General features: G+C 49.8%; 1 protein-coding gene across 8 annotated transcripts in view; it reads right to left on the bottom strand.

The window, feature by feature from the left end:
• Dmtn (transmembrane and coiled-coil domain 2 protein Dmtn) overlaps positions 1-9,796 on the bottom strand; it is a 51,648-nt gene extending 41,852 nt beyond the window's left edge. For 4 of the 8 annotated variants that reach the window (XM_089561590.1, XM_089561617.1, XM_089561607.1 and 1 more), the window contains exons 1-3: positions 9,671-9,779; positions 7,186-7,365; positions 952-1,131 (exon numbers count right to left, since the gene is read on the bottom strand). In XM_089561590.1, the coding sequence (XP_089417716.1) occupies positions 952-1,131; positions 7,186-7,233 (228 nt within the window). In that variant the 5' untranslated portion in view covers positions 7,234-7,365; positions 9,671-9,779. Of the gene's footprint in view, positions 1-951; positions 1,132-7,185; positions 7,366-9,670 lie in introns of those variants that run through there. The other 4 variants (XM_089561599.1, XM_089561634.1, XM_089561626.1 and 1 more) reach the window with 4 other exon arrangements.
• Between the last annotated feature and the right edge of the window lie 13,564 nt (positions 9,797-23,360).

The following is a 23,360-nucleotide window of genomic DNA, read 5'->3' as shown; positions in this document are numbered from 1 at the left end:
TTGCCATGGTGGAAAAACCAGTCACCCGACCGCCACAAATCTGGCCGCTTCCACCGCACACTGTTGCCCAATCTTTTCAAAACATCCAAGCAGAAAGCCTGGCTAACTGTCTGACCCTGTGGAAAAAATTCTCAAGGGACGACTCCTCTCACGTTGAAAAAACAAATCAGCATTGTTTTGAGGTTTGGTTTCCCCTGACGAGCTTTCTTGAGGCGAGGTGAATTTGATGTTTTCCACTGGCATGATTGTTGCTTTGATTCAGGATTCGATTCAGGAACACTTGAGTTGTCCCCATAGCATCATAATTGTACGTCTTTCTAATATTTCAAGAGTTTCCATTCAACTTTTTCCGAGCAAAAATCAGAATTTAACCGGCGCATGCTGTTCACGAAAATCAGCCATTGCAAAAACGACATTTACACAAAACAGTCGTCACTCTAAAACTCTGCCTGAACTAGTCTGACCTCCTTCAACGACGGCACTCGGCCTACTGACGCTGGAATGTTCGTTCTATGCGCTCCTAGTGGCAAAACGCGGAACTACAGAAGCTTTGCCGACCAAAAAATTTAGTCCGGTTTCTTTTGGGTACCCCCTCGTAAATCTCCCAGCACGTGGGGGCCCTCGTGTGGTGAGTATAACGCCATGTAAAACAAATGGACAAAACTTTGATAAACATAAGCTTTACTAAGAGCCCCACCAAGACACACCACCAGCCAAACCAGGCGCAGCCAGGGCTATTGCTTTCACAACTTACCGGGCTTAACCGAGCTAAGCCTCTGCCAATTTTTTTTTTAGCTTCATTTCTGCCGTTATGTATATAAGCTTCATCATCATCATCATCAGGAGCACTCTACTCTATGGAGCGCACCTACCATAGATAAGTTCCTCTGCCTAAATAATCTCGATTTGACGCTTAAAGAGGTGAACGACTGAGATTTCGCCATAGCTTACCAGGGTGTTGTCGGCCGCATCGTCGTCGAGTGAGCCCGCGGAGGAGCCCCTCGTGCGCATGGGGGGCGGGGGGCCCTGGGGGGACAGGGGACCGGGGCTCTCGGCAGAGGGCACCAGCACCCGGTGGCCCGGCTGGGGGCTCTTCTTGCGCTTCATGCCGGCCTCAGGGGAGGGCTGCTGCTGGGGGGGGGGGAGAGAGAGAGACAGGGCCCACTTCACACTTCTCCCCCTAAGCTCTGCACTACGTGCACTACAAGCTCTGCACTACGTGGCCACAGAGCCTGTGGTGATGACACCTCACACAGAAAGGAAAAGAAAAGAAAACGACAACAAAAAGAGAGAATTAAAGCCAACAAAGATTTCTCAAGGGGCCCACGACACTTCTTGTACCAGGCTCGTTCAACCATAAGAATACGAATTCCTCAAAGAGCTTGGTTCGGTTTTGGTTTCGAGGGGTTTAACGTCCCAAAGCAACTCAGGCTGTGAGGGATGCCTTAGTGAAGGGCTCCGGAAATTTCGACCACCTGGGGTTCTTTAACGTGCACTGACATCGCACAGTACACTGGCTTCTATCAAGTTCACTTCCATCGAAATGCGACCGCCGCAGCCAGGATTAAACGTGCGTCTCTTGGGTAAGCAGCCGAGCGCCGTAACCACTGAACCACCGTAGAGGCTTTCAAAGAACTTGAAAGAGACGGCAAAACTTGTGGTGAAGAATACATGTGCTTTAAAGGTACACTGAAGACATTTCCATCCAACCACGGTTCTCAGTAAAAAGTTGGTTCTCTGGATCTTTATGGGCTTGTTAATGTAATTCGAAACTCACTTTCTTGCTATTCCTTCTAATGCGAGCAATCCTAGCATTATCCATGTACAAGTTTTTTATTGAACTTTGTGCACTTATTTCTTGTATATCTTGCTGTGCAATCAACCACAATAACTAAAATCGCGCATTTTGTCTTCTTACTCAAGCATTTTTTGTTAAAAGATGAATATACGAAAACCACTCCTTTTGTTCATTCCACTCCTACACAATAACAATTGATGGTATAATGCTTTAGTTCATTGGACAGCTAGTTCCTTTATGCTAAAACAGCAAAAGCAATTTCACTTGCGATGAACTAAATTAAAATTATGACTGCTGGCATCAGATGTATATTTAGTATATTTTTAAATATATATATATATATATATATATATATATATATATATATATATATATGTATGTATATATATATATATGTATGTATATATATATATATATATATATATATATATATATATATATATATATATATATATATTTTCATCTGTTTTAACATTTTGATAGGGATAAAACAATGCCCTTCTTAAAGGTGCACTGAAGAGGATTCTGAACATGGATTTTTGCCGCGGGAACTCGATCCAAACGTTCCTAGCATTCTTAGAAACAGTGACTTATTGCCCTGTGTGGCCGATTTCCCCAATTAAAATGAATTAACGTCCGGCTCCCGCCTTTTTTTTTTAATTCTGCCTCGTACGGTGGGCGGAGTCGACCAACGCGTGGAGCGCCTTTCACCCAGTCCCGTGGAGGCTTTGCTTTCGCTTTATTTTGTTTTTTAGGTTTCCGTGAATAAATAGTTTCATTCGCAGATAATATAGCCGCAAAATAAGCCCGAAGAAATAAAAATACGCGCGGACTATTTGCTACTACGGACTACTACGTATTACTCCGCCGATGGCAGAGCGGCAAGCCGCCACGGGACTGGGTGAAAGGCGCTCCACGCGTTGGTCGACTCCGCCCACCGTACGAGGCAGAATTTTAAAAAAAAGGCGGGAGCCGGAAATTAATTCGATTTAATTGGGGAAATCGGCCACACAGGGCAGTAAACCGCGGTTTCTAAGAAAGCTCGGAACGTGTAGATCGAGTTCCCGCGGCAAAAAGACAAGTTCAGATTCCTCTTCAGTGCACCTTTAAGACATAAAACTTATTTTCTGTTTTTATCTGCTAGTAAAAATTTTCCCCGGAAAAGTGGCCTCATACGTTAGAACCAGTTTGAAACAAAATGGCGAGATGGACACAGGATAAAGAAAGAAATGTACAAGGACACAGTGCTTGCCGGAATACTGATAGGAGAACATCCATAAAGGGCCCGAAATACCAGCAACAAGGTTCAGATGAATAGACTAGTAGGCAAGTTGGTTGATGAATAGTTGAAAACAAAGCGCGTAAGACAGACACAGGATGAAAATATAAACGCGTCCATATATGTTTCTTTCTTCTCAAAACCATCAGCCGCACTCTGCAAAATCAAGTGACTACGAAACACTTCAAGGTGACCACCTTAGCGTAACATAATCATTGCCACCAGCCAGGCATGTGTTCCCTGAAGACTTCCTGATGCCCCTGTTAAGCCCCATCTGCAGCCACCTATCCTCTGCCATTGCTACATTAACATTACCTTCATGTCCAACACGTCACGTGTGTTGCCAAAGTCCCCTGCCTCCTTTTATTATCAGCTATGATATCACCAACTAATGTTTGCTCTCCAATATACACTGCTCTTCTTCTGGGACTAAACACCACACCTATCATTCCCCTTCGCTTGATGTGCTGTGCTCAGTACCGTTCTAAGTCTTCTCATCAGCCCACCAAGTTCCATCCTCATTGCAAGCAGTGGCAGGATATGCTTGTTATATAATTTCTCTCTGGCAGACAGCAATAATAGCCTGTTCTTAATTAGCAAGCATTGGTAGAATTCCTGAGCTACTCATCCATAAGCACCAATCCACAGCCATGATAACCAAAGACTGGGGAGCTGCTCTCCAAAATGTAGAAAAGGTTCCAAATATACATTTCTTTCTCAGACAGTTTTACCCAGAAAACCGGTGGGGGAGGAGAAGGCATCCAGAATCAACGGGCCTTTGACGCCTTGAAAACACAGCACTATGCCCCGAAGGCTGCTCAAGTCGGCTAAGTTCACTTCCACTGCCCAATACTCCCCGCAGTGTGAGAACAATCACCATGCGGCACCCTGCCATGCGCACGATCACACGCATGCTTACAAAGGGCAGAAGCGTCACACAAAAGAACATGATAAAACTGCCAGCCTGCCAGAGTGGGATGCGACGCTCGCTTTCACTCCAACTGGCGGGCACGTCAAATCTAATCTCCGTTTGCTTCCGTCAACCTCTCCCCACCACAGGTGCAGCAAAATAAAAGCAAGCACGATGCACTCTCGGACAAAAGCAGGCTCAGGTGCAGGCTCAGTGCACAGGGTACTCGTACGCAGTCAGTTAGTCGGCAATGGCTCGTTGGCCGACGTTAAAACGAGAAAGGGCAAACAGCGAGTAGTAGGAGCAAAAAGAGGAAAGGGTAGGTCACCCTTTGCGTGTTTAAACTCAAATGAAAAAGCCACTTGCAAGAAAACTGGTAATACAATTAAAGGTGACGAGTGAGCTTCAGCTGAACTTAAAATGAGGCCATGGACAAACCAGATTTTGCAACATGAAGCTGGATATCTTGGATTTCAAGACCAACTGCACAAACATTTTCTTTAACGACATTGTGTATTGTTTCAGGTTGTTCTGTGTCCTTGGTTCCCTTTTCTTCTCGTTGGTATTTTACAAACTTTTGATTTCTTGTGCAATTTCAACCATTTGTATGTTTTTATGGCTACTGCTTTTTCTTTTGATGTGTATTGGGCACATGCGATGCATTCTTGCTACTATTTTAATTTTTGTTGCTCGCGGTGATGTACGTCTTTTAGTTACGTTTTGCCCTGTATATTTATAATTGTGTTTAATTTTGCCTTGTATCACGCGTTGTTTTTAATTTATTCTTCCTATTTGCTTAATCTATTGTTTTTGCCCCCCTTACTCAATGCCCTTCTGGGCCCTGTAAGGTATTTTGAATAAATAAACATAACTCTTCAATTAAAGATGCTGACATCTATGACAGCTAAGATTCCCCATTTTTCAATTGATTTTTTTCCTTGCGAGTTTGAAGGAAATTTGCACATTTAAGGCACATGTATATCCATCCTTACATGCATGCCAACCCTACTTGATGATGATATGAACAACATTCATATATAACTGTCCTGGAACAAGGGCGCGTTATAAGCAGTAAAGTTAGTAGCATGCAGACTTGGCAAACATTTCAAATAACATCTAAGACATGCTCATGTGTACTGAAAGCAGCCTTTATATTCTGGCATTAGAGTTTTTTTACCTCACTCAGCAACTTTAAGAACAAAAAGAAAAAATACACAAACTAAATAAATGCATTCAGAATAAGTGGAGAGTTGTATTCTTTATACACATCCAAATTCTCTACTTCTTATTACAGGCTTCTACAGCACAGACATTACAAGTGCCCTCAAAGATGCTGAGGAACAAAAATCTGTACTTATGCCAAGTGAAAGAGGAGAAAAGGTTGACAGCGTTTATGAGAAATAAAGCAGAAATATGTTGAGAACTCTGCACCAAAGCTGCATTTGGTTAACAACACCGAATGCAACCTTTACCTGCCTAACGGAGAAATTTTTTTGTAAAAGCAACAAATAAAAAGTTTGCTTAATATCCTGCTCAAAAAGTTAAGAAAAGGAAAGAAACATCATTTATCAATCAAGGCATGTGAAAAAGATGTTCTTTAGCTAAGAAGACACCACTTCCAGGCTACAATTATTTTTGACAGGCTTTCTTTTGCACAATAACATCTTTTCTCAAATGCATTTTTGCAAATGTTTAAAAAGCTTTATGGGAGGTATACTGACGGAACGACTCTGTATCACTCTCAAACAAGCGGGGACTGTAAATTCTTGATAAAAGCTATAGCGTTTGTCCAAAGTTTAGAGCCCAAGCGATTTGGTTCTGAGCCACACTGTGTGACTCGTAATACATATCCGGCCCCTTCCAAATCTCCTGAAGGTACAAATATCTCTGGTCAAAAGCTCTCTGGAGCTTTTGACAAAGGTTTTGTACCATGAACTATTATAACAGATGTGCCTGCACTTAAGAAAAGAAGGATCACTGTTCAGAATTACATTTTATGGGGTTTAACATCCCAAAGCGACTCAGGCTATGACAGACGCTGCACTGGAGAGCTCCTGATAAATTAACTGCCTGGGGTTCTTTAACGTGCACTGACATCGCACTGCGCACGGGCATCTAGAATTTCACCTCCATCGAAATTTGACCGTCAAGGCCGGGATCCAACACGTCTCTTGGGTCAGCAGCCGAGCACTACAAAACACTGAGCCACTGCAGTGGCTTACATTGTTTAGAATGTACTACAGACTGCGACAAAGGTAAATTTATGCATTGCAGTCCCCAAGTAATGCACACTAGAAAGTTCACCACCCAACATATTTCGTAATTTACAGTTAAACTAAAAACAAATTTTGGCTCTGTCAGCAAGAAATGCGCCTTTAAACGTTAAGAGGCAGCCTGTAACAAATCCGCAACAAAGCTGAACAGAACAACAAGCTGATTAGCTGCAAAACAAAAAGCGCTTTGGAAAAAACTTAGGACGTAAACAATTCTTCCTCGGACATGTTTTTACATTTAATCTGACCCTTGACAGCTTTATCTTCACCCCGTCGGCTCCATGGGTCATGGGTACACAACAAACTCCTTCAATTCTGTGAAATGCTACACATCGTGTAAACACTTCAGCCATACCAGCACGGATAACTCTGATCCTTTTAAATGTCACTTCACATCTATTGTCTTTTCCTCTAATGAGCAGAAAGTATTCCAATAAAACAAGACTACAAGAAATTTTCAGAGGGGTTGTTTTGTAGGCTGGTTGGTGATCCACACTTCAAGAACTGCTTCGGCGCGGCAGACAAGGACAAGACGTCGAAAGACGTAGACATGGCGCTCTATGGTGTGTTTTCTACGTCTTGTCCTTGTCTGCTACGCCGAAGCATTTCTTGAAGTAAGAAATTTTCACAATGAAAGAAACCATAGCCTTTTCATAAGTATCCTAGAAATTCGGAACAGTGTTTAAAACTCATTAAGAAACTCCATCTGTCAAACGAATCGCAAGGAACACATGAGCACAGCAATTGCTTGGCAAATAAAGAAGAGAACGGATGAGCAAGAGAAAACTGCCTGCCACCTGCAATTGCCTTACAGCCACGTTCAGCAATCCTTTCATGTCTACAAGGAAACACAGTAAAAAAAAAGCAGCCTGCTGGAGACAGGCAAACAAACAAAACAAAGACAAAACAAAGGAGAACTACTCACACACATAAGCGCAAGCCTAGCCTTTATGTTGCGCCTAAGCACATCCATGGAGAAAGCAGCAGCAGCAGCTTCTAGCGTCGCAGACGCGAGCGTGGTGACTCAGGGCATCCACACCATCCATCCGGCTGTGCCCAGATAAAGCTTCCCTCACATCCACGATAAGGGGGGCGTTTGGGTTTCCTGCCGATGATGTTATAAAAGGACCTGTCGATAGCTCGCACTTGAAATGGCCTTGTCTCTTTCCCCCTTTTGTTTTAGTTTCCGGCTCCCATGCAGGGTCGTGCGGCCTTGGCAGTGTTCCTTCCTGCTATTATACAGCACTCCCTGTCAAACAGGCTGCTTTGGTGTACTGCACTGAACACTCTCGAACCTTGCCTGATTTCTCTCGCACAGCTACGAATGCATAGGGGCTAAACGTAGCCACAGCTAACATCACAGACCCAGGAAATTATTTTTACAAGTTTAGTTTAAGGAGTACATGCACCCTCATATACATACTGGTTAAGTGAATTTTCAAGTTCTCAGATATTTAGTCTTTTTTTTTTCTCACGTCTTCTACAACACACCAAGGGTTTTTTTTTTTTCCAACTATGTACAGATACGTGCTAGTCTGCTTCTTCTGTAAAGTTGCCCTTTTTACCACCTTGAGATGTTTGTCCCTTGTACAGACCCTTACGGCAGGCTTTCTAGTAGCTACTGAATGGCCTGAGGTTGAAATGAACAGCAAACACTTACAAGACACAAAAACTGAGACCTCCCTTTTTTTCCATCCTACACATAAATGCATCAACAAAATTTCTTCCACTGAATATCCAGCCCATCGCAAACATTAAAGATGACCTCCTACCACTGCTTGTCACATGCTGCACATTTCTGTGAATCACAGCACACACAAAGGGAGTTAAAGCTGCATGCCATTAACTAAAACAAACTGACTAACTGCATGCAACACTGCATTCTTGTCTCTAACACCACTATGATATGTGATACTCTTCGATCTGCAAATAAGGCAAATCGTAACATCCAACAAGGAATCAAGGAAACAAATACGCATTGCTGCTGAAAATGATGGAAAAAAAGCTCTATTGTGGAAAAGTGAGGCAGGCAGCAATGGGTCCCCGAGCGAAACACTGAACTGGAGAAAGCTCACTGACATGACTGCAATTAGCGAAAGACAGATGCAAAGCACCACTACTGTTACACTGTGTCAGCAATGCAACAGGAATGTCAGCTTTCGCTACCAATACAATGTGCATGTGGAAATCACAATGCATGAGGACGTACAGGTAGCTAAGGATGCGTTGCCACATTACCGAGCCCACGGCCCCGAGGATATGTTCTCTGGCGGCTCACAAACGGGGCTCCATTCGCCTTGCTGTGGCGAAGAGAGGCGTGCCTGTCCAAAGCGATAACTCTTGCAGGCTCGCCAGAAATGCAAGCAGCCGTTCGAGCGTATGAGGAAACGAGAAAAAAAAAAACACGCAAGGGAAGCCATCCCGAACTCGTAATGCATCCGCATTTTTTTTTCTCTCACACGGCAACGACAGCCGAGAGCCAATCGTTTTCCGTCATGCCGGCGTCGCCGCTCGCGTCTCCAAGATGAGGAGCCCATAAAGAAACACAATTACAGTCGTCGGCAGCGACGCACAACACCAGTAGGCGGAGCGCGTTCAAAAGAACTCGGAACCGCGCCAGACCGTCGTCCGGCCGCAGCATTCCGAAACAGCGAACTATGCGCCGCAACTCGGCTTTCCAGCGGTTCCAGCGAAGAGGCGATCGAAAAATCAACGGAGAGGCACGCTCTCACAAGTGAGGAGCCCTCAAGTGCGCCTGTATCGGCTTTGACCGAGTGAGTCACGCCAGCGCAATCGTCGCTCGAAATAAACAAAAAATGGACCACGCCGAGGGAGGCAGGCAGTCGAGGAGCTGCGCCAAAACGTCGCGCAGGACCATACAGATCGACACGCCTCGGAATAAGCTGTGGAGGACGCGATGAGGCCCGGCTGTGCACAGGGCGTAACAGTGAATGCGCGAATAGCAGGGGCGGAAAAAGAACAAAAGATTGGGAATACTGCGACCCACAAGGCGCGTCCGCTCCCTCCTTGCGCTTTCTTTTTTTCTGCGCTCGAAACAGGGTCCTCGCTCACTCAGCGAGCCAGCCGAAAAAGAGTTACGCGCGGCAACGCGGCTGAATGAAAGGTCAGCGCCGGAGTGCGCCTTTTGGCGCACCAAAAGCAGAACGCTAGGCCCACTAAAAACCGTCGGAAAGAAGGGGGACGCCGATGCACTGCCCGTTGATTTCGCTATTCGTTTTTTCTCGAAAAAGACACTTTGAATGCGCTAGGCAACAACAACAAAAAAAAAGACGGACTGTCGCACACCGACCGACCCACCCGGCAACGTACTTCGGTCGACGATGTTTAGAAGGAATAGGAAAAGGCAAGCGACAAACGAAGAGTGATGCTCGATGAGCCCGGGTCCTTACCTCGTAAAGAAAACCGGCAAAACATGGGTGGTCTGCAGGGGCGCACACCTAGCGCAAGTTTTTTTGTTGACACACTCACAAGACAACGATGCTTCTCGGCGACTCGGCCATCATGTGGCGACCGCGGCATCACCTAGCGGTCGTCGCTGAAAGTGCTGCGTAGAAATAATTCTACTCATCTTCCTGCAGACGCCACGAAAGTTCAATATAAACTTTCTCCTTCTTTTTTTTTTCATAACTACCTTCACAAATAACTACTCGCGTTTTAGGCCTGGGTTCGCCCACTTTGTTTCCTCTCGTTCATTGTAGTTCTAAACAGCCTGATTATAAGTGCCGATATCTTTGTATCCACTTTTCCAGTGACTTTAAAAAGTGAAAAAGTGACCCCTGCCGAACGTAAATGAGACCACGACCGACTGTATTATGTGGTCGTAAGTGGGAGAGTTACTGCGTCTTTCTTGATGCCCGATGTGCCGTGTTTTCATGAAAGCGGGGCACGTCTGCCATCCCAGTTTTACGTATCACTGCATGGTTATCAATTCGAAAGCATTATATATATGCTTCTGGTCAAAGAAAAGCCGCCACCAGAAGTTGTACGCAAACCGTATCCACGGGAAGTGGTACCTCTCACGTCACCTGATACGTCAGAGCCAGATTTAATTGTGTGATGACGGTGTAGTATGTTGTAACGCAAATGAATAAAGAAATAAATAATAAGTAATAAAGGAATGAATGAAGGAAAGTGCGCGGGCCTGCTCACTGGTTCGACTTACAGTGTTCTAGAAGGCTTTACGTGAGCTAAGGTCCCTACTCGAGCTGAGCCACGTTCCCTGCCACGTGCAAAGCGAGAGTCTAAAATCCGTCATTCGAGGTCATGGCAGCATTTTTTAGAGTTGAAAGAGATGTCAGAGAAATTATTGAAAGAAGGAGGATGAGGAAGAGAAGGAAAAACTATTAAAAAGAAGGGGAGGCGTGCGAGCTTATGGGTGGGGTCCCAGGCTTTGGGTCCTCATTCCAGGGCTCCACTGGCTTCAGCTACCTTGCGGACTTGTTGGATGAGGGCCTGTTCCCGTTGGTCCTCCAGGTTATCGCTGGTTAGCAGCGCCTCGCACCTCTCAAAAGACGTGTTTTCCGTCTGCAGAGTTTTGTTTTCGCCCCACATCCCCACGAAACGTGGAAGAGGGTAGAGCGAGCCTGGCACCAGGGACATGTGTTGGTGCATAATGCTGTGTGTTAGATGTAATATATGGTGGATTGGAAAAGAAGAGAGGCACGGCGCAAAACCGCGCCCGCAGTTATTGTAGCGCACCAAGCGAAGGGGGTGAGAAACTTTCGGTTTCTGTTTCAGGCGCGCGCAATTTGAATGTTAGCATGCTCTGCGGCCTGCGCTGCGGCCTGGACGCTCCCGAATCCGTCAGGCGGAGACAGCTTACCACAAGACTCTCTCCGCGGTCTCCGGTGCTGAGAGCCGGCTGGGAGGCGCCCCCTCCTAATTGCTGTGCCCCGACCGTGAGGCCCCATGATGACGGAAATAAAGTTCATTCATTCATTAATTCTGGACGCTCCCGAGGACGACACATCATATGGAGCCATCCTGGGACTTGATCTCACTAAGGCTTTTGATAGTGTCGAGCACAGAGCGGTTTTCGAAGGCCTCGACTCGGCTGTAGTGGGAAGCAAATGCTTCAATTACGTCAAAGATTTCCTCACCTGCCGGAAAACTGAGCTTCGTGGGACTCACATCCGAGCCCATCAGCACCGGTGGCAGAGGGACCCCACAGGGATCTGTCCTCTCCCCGGTACTTTTCAGTTTTGAAATGAAAGATCTCTCGTCCCAGCTGAAAGGCATCAAGCATAGTGTCACGTTGTAGTGACGGCAGTCCAGCGGTCAGGAAGACACCAGAAATACTTGCAAACGAAGCTCTTTATTTGGGCTGACTTGCGCCCGCAAAAGAACTGACTCACTCGGTGGCGGCGTAAGCAACAAGCGTGCTCGTCAATCGTCGAACTACGAATGTCCGCCGCTCGCGGCATCGCTCAATTTAAAGCCGGCAAAGAAACTTCCAGATAGCAGGACAAGATCATCTACAGTAATCTGGAAAAACCTAGATGCAGCCTTTCATGGCTGCGATCAATCGAGATTAGACTGGTCGCTTCTCGCGTCACGAACAAAAATGATAACAGCCCTTTCCTGCAGCCTTGAGCGTGAACGAACAAACACTACAATGATACGTGGCAATAGCATCTATGCAGACGACATCAATTTGGACCGAAGGAGGCTCCAGCCGATATTTCGCATAGACTGCATGAAGCGGCGTCTATAGTTGAGAAATAAGCCCTAGATGGAGGACTATCTTGGTCTCTACCCGGAGACAAAGACCCCCTTATCACCTACAAGGAGCTCTCTGAGACTCCCAGACTAGGCCGAAGGATCTATTCATCACCAGATAGGTCCCTAACACCCTCAGTATGTAGCGCCTGGCGAAAAATTCAGGCCAATCGCTTCCTCTCATGTTACTCTGCGTAATGAGCTTACAGGCGACCCGGAGGCTTGCAATCTCTGCAACGTACCTCTGAGTCAAAATCATCTAAACTGGCAATGCCCCGAATCTACGGGAGCTAAACGGACTGATCCCCTTGATCAAGTTGCCTGGGAGTCCTACTTCCGCAGCCCAAATGCGAATGTACAAAAGATCGTCCTACGCCGAGCGAAGGAGGCTTACCCCAAGACCTTCTCTGCGGTCACGGCGTAGGAGGGCTGGCAAGGGGGAGACCCTCCCTCTGACTGAGCCCCTGCCCCGAGACCCATGTCGGTGTGAATAAAGTGTTCTCTCTCTCTCTCTCTGCCAACAAACCATGAGAATACTGGGGTTGTATTTGCAAACAAATCTAAAGAGTAACGACACACTCACTAAGCTAAAACGCACGGTATAGAAGCGACGCCGCGATTAATCCGCCGCATAGCTAATCGAAGACGGGGGTGAGGGAAAGAGATTTAGGCCGACTAGTGCAGGCCTTTGCGCTAAGCAGCTAGGATACTCTATGCCACCCCTTATCTCAAATTTGCGGAAGCAGAAATGGATAAATTGGATAGCATGATAAGGCAGGCCTACAAAGCCGCCTTAGGATTCCCACTAAATGCCTCAACCGAAAGACTTATGAGGTTAGGAATACACAACACCTACAATGAATTCCTGATGATGATTATGAATTTTATTGCGAAAGCAATACTACTTTCACTTTCAGCTCCTCGCGTGGCGAGGCCACGGTAGCTACCATTGACCTTTAGCTTGACCTCTGCTGTGACGTCATACCATCTGCCGCAAAAACCAGGCGCCCAACATGTGCCGTCGCGAGGCGAGGCCGCTCTTGGTAGCTGCTGCCTAACTCCTGTGCCCGCCGCGCGCGGCGCGCCTAGCGGTGTGACGTCACAGCTGCAAGAGCAGGGCTCCAACTTGTGCCGTCGCGAGGCGAGGCCGCGCTTGGTAGCTGCTGTGGATTGCATTGGATTGGATTTGATTTGATTTGATTGCATTGGATTGGATTGGATTGTATAACCGATGCATCAGCACAAGTCTAACCACAAGCACCACCACCAGCTACACTACCAGCTGAATCATGGCGTAGCTACGGATATTGCTTTCGCAATTACCGGGCTTAACCAAGTTAAGCCACAGCCATTTTTTATGGCGCAAGGGCAACTGGGGCCAAAGAGTGCCATGGCACATGATGTTTCCTTATTCTCAAGGTGGGGTCAAAGACCAATTTCCCAAGCATTTCACCCTAAATGGCCGAGCACCAGGCCAGAAGAAAGCTTGTACCCACTGTATCACCGGTGGGTACCCGGCTGCCCTGGGTATCGAACCCCGCACCTCCCGCATGCGAGACGGATGCTCGAACGACTAGGCCTCCGCTGCGGTCACACTGTAACAATGAATTCAAAAAGCCCATTTAATGGCTCGAACGTCGAGATTAGCCAATTCCAGAACTAGCAGGAGTATTTTAAACAGGCGTGGAATTAACTTTCCACCTACGAATCAAGACGCTAAAGTAGACTTGCCCTGCGACTATAGGGCAGCCCTACTAATCAAAACACTTACCAAAAACGTGCACCCCATACACCATGAGGGTAGAAGATAAGCGCGAGCCAAAGCATTACATAATAAATATAAACAGTGCGCCGGAACAATTTATGTAGATGCGGCAGAATACGAACATACGAATGCCTTTGCAGTTGTGGCTGTGAAAGAGAACGGTGACCACATCGTATCGGCAACAATCAATGCGAAATCCTCTGAAACGGCAGAAGAGGCAAATATAGCCCTCGCACTAGCGCATACCCAAGAGTGCATCAGTCTTAGTAACTCCAAAATGGCTATCAATATTCTTTTTCACCGGAACAGCGCGCACTAAGACACGGACAAGAAGGGAGACACGACACACACGAGCGCTGACTTTCAACTGGTGTTTATTGTTTGGAACGAGGCATATATACACAGTTCCAACAACACAAACAATAAACACCAGTTGAAAGTAAGCGCTCGTGTGTGTCGTGTCTCCCTTCTTGTCCGTGTCTTAGTGCGCGCTGTTCCGGTGAAAATGAGTTACCAACTTGCCCAAGCATCTGTTTTAAAGGCTATCAATAATTTGGCAAAAGGGCGAATTACAAACACCTCCCTTAGTATCCTGAACGCCGCTAATTTCTCACCAAATTATTCCTGTGAACTGATATGGGTCCCAGCCTATTCGGGGAAACCGGGGAACGAGGCAGCCCACAATAAAGCCCAAAGATTCGTCGACCGGGCAGTGGATGAGTTTGGCTCCCTGAATTTCACGAATGATTCCATGAGCGCATATCGCGATCTAACCGGACTAGAGAGGAGAACTTTCCCCCCTCCGCACAAAAGCCTGACCAAAGAACAAGAGGTTACGTGGCGTCGTCTACAGACGAGATCGATACGCGCCCCGTCACTCCTCGCGCAAATTTATCCTGATCTTTACAACCCGAACTGTAAACACTGCGGCCAACGAGCCAACTACGATCATATCCGATGGGACTGCAATATATAGCCACCTCCGGGTGACCTAATTACTACTACTCCTCTCGAGCGGTGGGAGGCCGTGCTGGCTATAGCTCTGACCCCAAACTTGCGTTCTGGCGGTACAGTGGGCTGACAAAGTCGTCGAGGGCTGTGTACTCTGGACCACTTTACGCGACCTCTTGGTACCAAGCTCTTTCCGACGAATAAAATGTTTTACATTCGATGCCACGACCTTGGGAAACTGAAAACTGTTTTTTGAGGAAAGGAAATGCCGCAGCGTATATGTCTCACATCTCGGTGCACACTCAAACCGCGCCGTAAGGGAAGGGATAAAGGAGGGAGTGAGAGGAGAAAGGAAGGAAGAGGTGCCGTAGTGGAGAGGTCCAGAATAATTTCGACCACGTGGGGATCTTTAACGGGCACTGAGGGCTCCGGGAGGGCAAGGGGGATTGGGTATCTGTTGCAGCCTGCGTCTCGCTTCGGCGGACGCGGTTGTTGCGACGCGCGTCAGTTCTTTCACTCTTTCCTCTCATATCGTTCAACTCTCCTCTGTCTGCACGTGGCAGCGGTTGTGGCTCAGCTCGAGCCAGTCGGCGTGCCCGCGCACTTTCCTTTTCATCCTTCATCCAGTCGCAACGACAACAACGTGCACTGACACCGCACAACACACAGGCGCCTCGTGTCGTCTTTTATTTCTTCCCTACGCCCTGTGTTTCGTGCTGCTTTAAGATGAGTCTATTCCCCGAAGCCAGGAGCGATAAATGTAATCCTTGTGGCACGAGAGGGACCCTCGACCACATAATATGGGAATGCCCGTACTCTCCCGGGGGGACGCACAAAAATTGGCAGTGGCTTAGCTCTGCTATGCCTGGATATATGTAGCGTAAAGAGACGGTTATGCTTGGAAAACCTCGGGATCGGAAGAATTTAAATTTTCCAGTCTTCTGCGCCGTTTGGCAGCGGCTCGACTCTCCTTAGCTTCCATGTCGAGCACGACCGTCGGCGGCGAGGAACCCGCACCGGCTGTGGCGAGGAGGCGACGCACCTGCGCCTCTTGTGATGTCACACGGCTCTCACGCATGCGCATAACGGGTGGCGCACACACACACACGAAACTCGGCTCTGACCCGCGTAGTGTAGCTTTACGCTGCCGTATAGGCAGTAGAGACACCTGGGAGACCCTGTTGCGCAGCTCGGACCCTGAGCTCCAGCTCCTGCTCGTCCAACTGGCTGAAGAGGCTGCTGGGACCCAAGACCTCCCAGCCTGCATCTGAGGCGGCGGCACCCGCCCCCTGACCTGCGTGTCAGGGTGTGTGTAGATCACTTTATCCGTTGGACATTACAGTTTATTCCATCCATCCATCTTGCTAGGCGGCCGTCAGTGGAGACTGGCGGCGGCCTCATGGGCTCTTGCCACGACCTGTGCTTGTGTATCCAGGTCGGAATTGAGCAGCAAGGTCTCCCACGGGCCCGGGTGCGCGTGCCTCTGAAGCGATATTGGTGGGGGATCTGCCGGACAGTCCCAGAAGATGTCGTCTACGGTGGCTTTGCCACCACATTTGCTGCACTCCCGTAAGTAGTAGCACGGCCGTTTGATGCAAAGCGCAAAGCGCTTTGCGCTTTTCATCAAGCGGCCGTGGTAGTCGTAAGTGGTCTTAATAAAGCATGATAAATGGAAGGAAAAGATTTTTGCTACCCCCGCATCTGCTGTAGCTGCAGGAAGCACCTGTGCTGGGGTGGTGGTGGTGAAAAATATTTATGGGCAATTAAATTTTTTACAGAAAGGTGATTGGCGTAGGACCCTATTGGCCCTTTCCCCTCACAGTACTAGGTGGAGCCCCTATTCCGGGGCCCCATTGGCAAGCAACGCCGCCCGCGTCCGTTCAACCAAGGCCTTTTGGCTCTTTAGGTCTTGACAGCCGAGCAGGGCCGCCTCCCAGTCCCCTCTGGTGGGGTTGGGGTTGGGGGGGATAGATGGGTTAGATTGACACGCCCAAACCATGCGGAAGGTGTCAGCCACCTCCCCACATAACTGGCACGTGTCATCAAAGGATGTATTGAAATGTTTAAGCACCGCCGGGCACAGTACAGTGTTAGTGAGAATTTTGATGAGGAAGCGCTCGTCAGCGCGATCGAGACCCTTACAAGGGGCCGGGTAGCGCCGGTGCTCCTCCTTGTAGTAATCGGTGATTTATTTGAATGTAATGGCCAGATTGTCTGATTGGGAGTACCCTTCCAAGGACAGGGAGATAGCCCGGGGAGAGAGTGCGCGGGCGGCCTGATCGGCCTGTTCGTTTCCCTGGAGTCCCTGGTGACCGGGGGCCCAAATCAGGTTGCGTGGAGTTGGATCTTTGCATCGACAGCTATATTCCAGTATGCGCCAGGCAAGCGGGGGAGCCCAGCCCAACTCGTAGTTCCGACAGGCCCCTCGCGAGTCGGTGATGATGTGTGCTGGGGCAGCGGAAATGAAGGATAGCAGGCAGTGTGATCCTTGGACTGATCATCCAAGAGAACCGCAAAACCGAAACCAGGAAGGCAGTTATGAGCGCCCGCCGCGGTGGCTCAGTGGTTAAAGCGCTCGTCTACCGAGCCGGAGTACCCGCGGTCTCGAACCCGATCGAAGCGGCCGCGTTTCGTTGGAAGCGGAAAGCAAAAGGCGCCCGTGTGCTGTGCAATGTCAGTGCACGTTAAAAAATTGGCAGTAGCTTAGCTCGGCTATGCCAGGATATACATAGCGAAAGCAGTCATGCGACACGGCTGGCGAAGCGAGCAGAGGCGAGCGCAACGACGAGGCAAACGGTGTGACGTCATACCAAACGGCGGTAGCGGCTATCATGCTCAGAGAGATGAGAAAGAAAACGATAAGTGTGGGGCAATTAAGAGGGACCCTCGACCGCGTAATCTGGGAATGCGCTAGCTCCCCAGGGGCTAAAGCAAATATCAATTGTAGAGAAACCTGGGAAGCCCTGCTGCGGAGCGAGGCCCCTGCCACACAGCAACAAGCCATTCGCCTTGCGGAAGAAGCCGCGAGGAGTCGAGACCTCTTCGCCTGCTTCTAATCGCTGAGGTCCCGGCCCCCGTTACCAAGGCCTGCGTGGTGGGGCGTAGGCCTCGTTATCTGGTTGAAAATAAAATTGATATCATCATCATCATCATCGGTGGCGGCTCCGCGGCGGGGCGCGTGGTGTGACGTCATGCCAGATGGCGCGGTGTCCGCCAGTTGCGGCGGTTGCTAGTCAACGGCTCAAGGTCGGTCTCTGTGCCTCCAACACACCCCTCCAATGGAAGACAGGTTTCACATCCCGGAACTGTGGAGACGTGCCCTCCACGTGCGGCCTCTTTCAGCAAACATGTCACATGAAGACCATAATGGTCGGCGCCTGGCACGAGCGGAAGCGCTAGCCCGATATTATGGCAACAAAACAGGTGTATACTACGTGGACGCCTCCGGCCCTCACCATGGGGGATGGTACACGGCCGCGGTAGTTCACATCAGCAACACAGTTAACGGCCTCACTTTCAGAGCCCGCAGTGCAACACAAGCAGAAGAGGTCGCGATTGCTCTCGCGGCCTCACATTCCAATTCAAAATACATAATCACCGACTCGCGGCCTATCGGAACGTCGAACAAGGCTGCACACCCTTCTTAGCCTATCGAATATACCAAAATTGCATACGGGATACGGACCCCGCACACCGTTACCTCATATGGGCCCCTGCTCATCACGGGTTGGCAGGAAACGAGGCAGCAGACGCAGGCGCCCGCGCGCTCTCTCACCGGGCTGTTTTCTCCTCCCCACCCGATCAGGAACCCGATTTTAATCCGGTCTATACGTTCAAAGATATCACAACCTACTATCAAGATAGCCATCGCCTTTACCCTAGCCCATGCAAAGGCCTCAAGAAGGCGGATGAGCGGCTCCTTCTCCGCCTCTTCACTAATACATTGCTCTGCCCGGCAGCCATAAAACATTTCGACCCCTCCTTTAGCGGCAACTGCCCGCACTGTAGTGCGGTGTCTTCGGACACCTATCACATGGTGTGGGCCTGCCCCTCCAACCCGGCCATTCCCCCCCATCCCCAACCCAACCCGGGAGGATTGGGAGGCGACCCTGCTCGGCTGCCACGACTTACGGAGCACTGCACTTGGGCGCGACAAGGTTACGGTCAAGCTTTTGGCCAACCTTCCCGACGCAGCCTACGCCGCGCTCCTCAAATACATCAATAGCATTTGGGACGGAGAGACTCCTCTCCCTCTCGATTGGAAATCGGCTCTCGTGACCTTCATCCCGAAGGCCGGCAAACCTATCGATGTGGAGAACCTTCGCCCCATCTCCCTCACGTCTTGTGTCGGCAAGCTGATGGAGACGATGGTGCGCGACAGACTCTCCGATTATCTCGAAACACAGCACATTTTCGCGGACACCATGTTCGGTTTTCGTCCTCACAAGTCAGCACAGGATATACTTCTGCAGCTCCACCACGAAAATTTAGATCCTGTCGAATGTCCCCACAATGACAAGGTGGTCCTGGCCTTGGATCTTAAAGGCGCATTCGACAACGTCAAACATGAAGTAATCCTGGGCCACCTCAGTAACACCAACTGTGGCCACAAAACATTCCATTACATAAGTCAATTTCTTACAGACCGTCAAGCCTATATACGCATACAAGATGCGGAACACGGGCCATACACCATCGGCTCGAGGGGAACACCTCAAGAAGCGGTCCTGTCTCCCCTGCTCTTCAATTTGGCAATGCTTCGTCTTCCCTCCAAATTGTCTTCTCTGCCCGGGATACATCACGCTCTTTATGCGGATGACATTACAATCTGGGCCACGCAAGTAACCTGGGCCACATGGAGTCCTGCCTGCAAGCAGCGGCGACCCTAGTCGACGACTACGCGGCCTACTGCGGACTCCAGTGCGTCCCGGCTAAATCAGAATTTGTGCACTTACTTCCCTCCTCTCGGGACACAACTCCGCTTCGCATCAGTCTCCCCGCGGGACCGATCCGGGAGGCCAAGGAGATCCGCGTCCTTGGCCTCTTCATACACCACCAACGCAGAGTCGACACCACCCGAGCCGAACTTCGCACGGTGGGAGACCAGGTGGGCCGAATGGTCCGCCGGGTCTCCAACAAGCGGGGCGGATTACGAAGCAAGGATGCACTGCGGCTTGCCCACGCTTTCGTAACGAGTACAATCCTCTACTCAACTCCCTACTTGCACCTGCGCAAACACGATCATGACCAACTGGAGGTCATCCTGCGGAAAGTCATCAAGCGGGTTCTCGATCTCCCGGTCACCACGTCCAACCAGAGACTGCTGGCCTTGGGCGTGGTGAACACATTCCGGGAGCTTCGGGAAGCTAGTCAACCAATACACGCGTCTTGCACAGGCCACGTCCGGTCGCCGCCTCTTGGACCGGCTGCACATCAAACACGACTACCACATTGAGGAAAGGGAGAGAGTGCCAGAACCCTGGAGACGCGCCCTCCGGGTCCGACCCCTTCCCCGCAACATGTCCAGAGAAGACCACAGCGGTCGTCGCCAGGCGTGCGCGGAAGCGTTGGCGCGATACTATGGTAACCAAGAACATGTGTATTACGTGGACGTTGCCGGCCCACACCACGGGGGGTGGTACACGGCCGCAGTCGTACACAACACAAACACAGTTAACGGACTCACTTTCAAAACCTACAGCGCAACACACGCGGAGGAGATTGCCATTGCTCTGGCTCTCACGAATCCCAAGTCAAAACACATCATCACCGACCCGCGAGGGGGCTGTCGGAACTACGAGTTGGGCTGGGCTCCCTCGCTTGCCTGGCGCATACTGGAATATAGCTGTCGATGCGAAGATCCAACTCCACGCAACCTGATTTGGGCCCCCGGTCACCAGGGACTCCAGGGAAACGAGCAGGCCGATCAGGCCGCCCCGCGCACTCTCTCCCCGGGCTATCTCCCTGTCCTTGGAAGGGTACTCCCAATCAGACAATCTGGCCATTACATTCAAACAAATCACCGATTACTACAAGGAGGAGCACCGGCGCTACCCGGCCCCTTGTAAGGGTCTGTATCGCGCTGACGAGCGCCTCCTCTCAAAATTCTCACTAACACTGTACTGTGCCCGGCGGTGCGTAAACATTTGAATACATCCTTTGATGGCGCGTGTCAGTTCTGTGGGGAGGTGGCTGACACCTTCCACATTGTTTGGGCGTGTCAATCTAACCCATCTATCCCCCCCAACCTCACCAGAGAGGACTGGGAGGCGGCCCTGCTCGGCTGTCAAGACCTAAAGAGCCAAAAGGTCTTGGTTCAACGAACGCGGGCGGCGTTGCTTGTCAATGGGGCCCGGAATAGGGGCTCCACCTAGTACTGTGAGGGGAAAGGGCCAATAGGGTCCTATCCCAGTCACCTTTCTGTAAAAAAATTAATTGCCCATAAATGTTTTCGCCACCACCAACACAGGCCCAACAAGCCTTATTCGGGCGCGCCCGGGCGGCGGCCACCGGCACTGGGCTCCCAAACAAGTGATCTCCACCTAGTGCTTGTGAGGCTCGGTCCCTTACGGCCTGATCCAAACATACCTCCTGTCCCTTCTAACTAAATTTTATCACCACCACCACCCTCGGAGCACCGCCACAGCGAAATCGCAAGTTCGTGGCCAATGTCGGTTTCGCTACAAAATCCCCAGGTTATCGAAATTATTCCGGAGACCTCCGTTACGGCACCTCTTTCTTCTTTCACTCCCACCTTGTTCCCTTCCCTTACGGTGCGGTTCAGGTGTCCACTGAGATATGCGAGACAGATACTGCGCCAATTCCTTTCCTAAAAAACCAATTCAGCCAGTTTATATATTTTATGCGCACTTTTCGTAAAATCACCGGAGTTTAAAACGTTGTCAACGCCAACGCCAATGAACACAATTAACGTCGACGGCCTATGGCTTCAGTTGTTGTTGTTGTTGTTGTTGCGACTGAAAGAAGGATAAAAAATTATGGATGAGACTTAGCTAAGGTTAAGCCTAGTCAGATGCGAAGCATATTGTGCCTAGGCTTGGTAATACATGGCTTTCCTTGGTTGCATACTTGGTCATTTTAATACAACCACTAGAAGCCTTCGTCGTGGGGGAAGACAACGGCATGGCTACAGCGGAACGCCGACTAACCCCGAGACGCGCGTTGGGTGGGCGCCTGGATTGCCACGGAAGCCGCGTCCGCCTGCTTGGAGGAGCGAGCGTTTCACCTACACCGAGTGTGAACGCGCGTTCGAAATGCGCGGGAATGCCGCTCGAGGACATTCCGGCGTCTGTGCGATGGCATCGTCACGACGACGTCACGGTGTCACGTGGCGTGACGGCTAGGGGTCCCACGGCGACGGCGCGAGGTGGAGGCCGCCTCTCTCATCCGATGTCACGCGGTGTGACGTCACGGTGTCACGTGGTGTGACGTCACGGTGTCACGTGGTGTGACGTCTAGGGGTCCCACGCCGACGGCGTGAGTGGTAGCTCTAGCAATATGCTTCGCATAAAAGGAAAGTCCGCGGACCTGCCGACTGGCTCGAGCTGAGCCACCACCATGAGCAGACAGGAGAGAGTTGAAAGATGTGAGAGGAAATAGTGAAAGAACAGACGCGCGTCGCAGCAACCGCGTCCGCCGAAGCGACGACGCCTGGCTTCAGTGCCACGTTTCTGCCACAGCGTTGTCAATTCCAACGCATGCAGCGCACATCTGTCACTACCGCCACGTAGCTTGAAGCACGACTGAGGTGTCCACTGTCCCAGGGGGCCAGTTATGCGTCTTTCCTTTGCTTTCGAAGCTGTTGCTCTTTCGGTTTCGTAGCTTAAAGCGCGACAAAGGTGTCCACTGTCTCAGGCGGCGAATAATGCGCCTTTCTCTGCTTTCGAAGCTGCCGCTCTTCATCGGTCTCGTAGATCAAAGCGCGACTATAATGTGTCCACTGTCCCAGGGGGCCAGTTATTCACCTTTGCTTTGCTTTATCTGTTGGCAACGTGGCATGCGCTTTGGTTATGAAGGTCATTTGTAGGTCAAACTAACTGGCTTTACCTAGCGTAGTGAAGGTTTCGCTTCAAAACATGCACCCCATCCACCACGAAGGAAGACGCAAGGCCAGAGCACAAGCCCTAGCCAAGAAACTCGAGGGCCGACTGGACGTAGTCTACGCAGACGCGGCCAAAGAGGACTGGGAGGTGGCCCTGCTCGGCTGTCACGACCTAAAGACCCAAAAGGCCTTGGTTCGACGGACGCAGGCGGCGTTGATAGGCAATGGGGCCCCGGAATAGGGGCTAATATATAACCTCCTTGGCTCCACCTAGTATTTTGAGGGGAAAGGGCCAATAGGGTCCTACCCCACTCACCTTTCTGTAAAAATTTAATAGACGATAAATGTTTTTCCTCACCACCACCGCTTACCCAACACCCGAGAAAGCGTACGCGATAGCCGTGGTGACCGAGGAAGGCCAACTCGTAGCAAATGTGACTACGAACAAACTTCACTCTTCAGAAGTAGCCGAAGAAGCGACAATTGCCTTGACGCTGACAAACCCGCGAGCGGAAGTGATTGTCAGCGATTCAAAAGCAGCCATTGGAAAATTTGCCAGGGGCAGATTATCTCCCACCTCCTT

The sequence above is a fragment of the Amblyomma mixtum genome, chromosome 1, assembly GCF_055824585.1.
Source record: "Amblyomma mixtum isolate Tamu chromosome 1, ASM5582458v1, whole genome shotgun sequence".
Classification (NCBI taxonomy): domain Eukaryota; kingdom Metazoa; phylum Arthropoda; class Arachnida; order Ixodida; family Ixodidae; genus Amblyomma; species Amblyomma mixtum.
The sequence above is the reverse complement of the archived record's forward strand: the minus strand, read 5'-3'. Positions and strand labels throughout refer to the sequence as shown.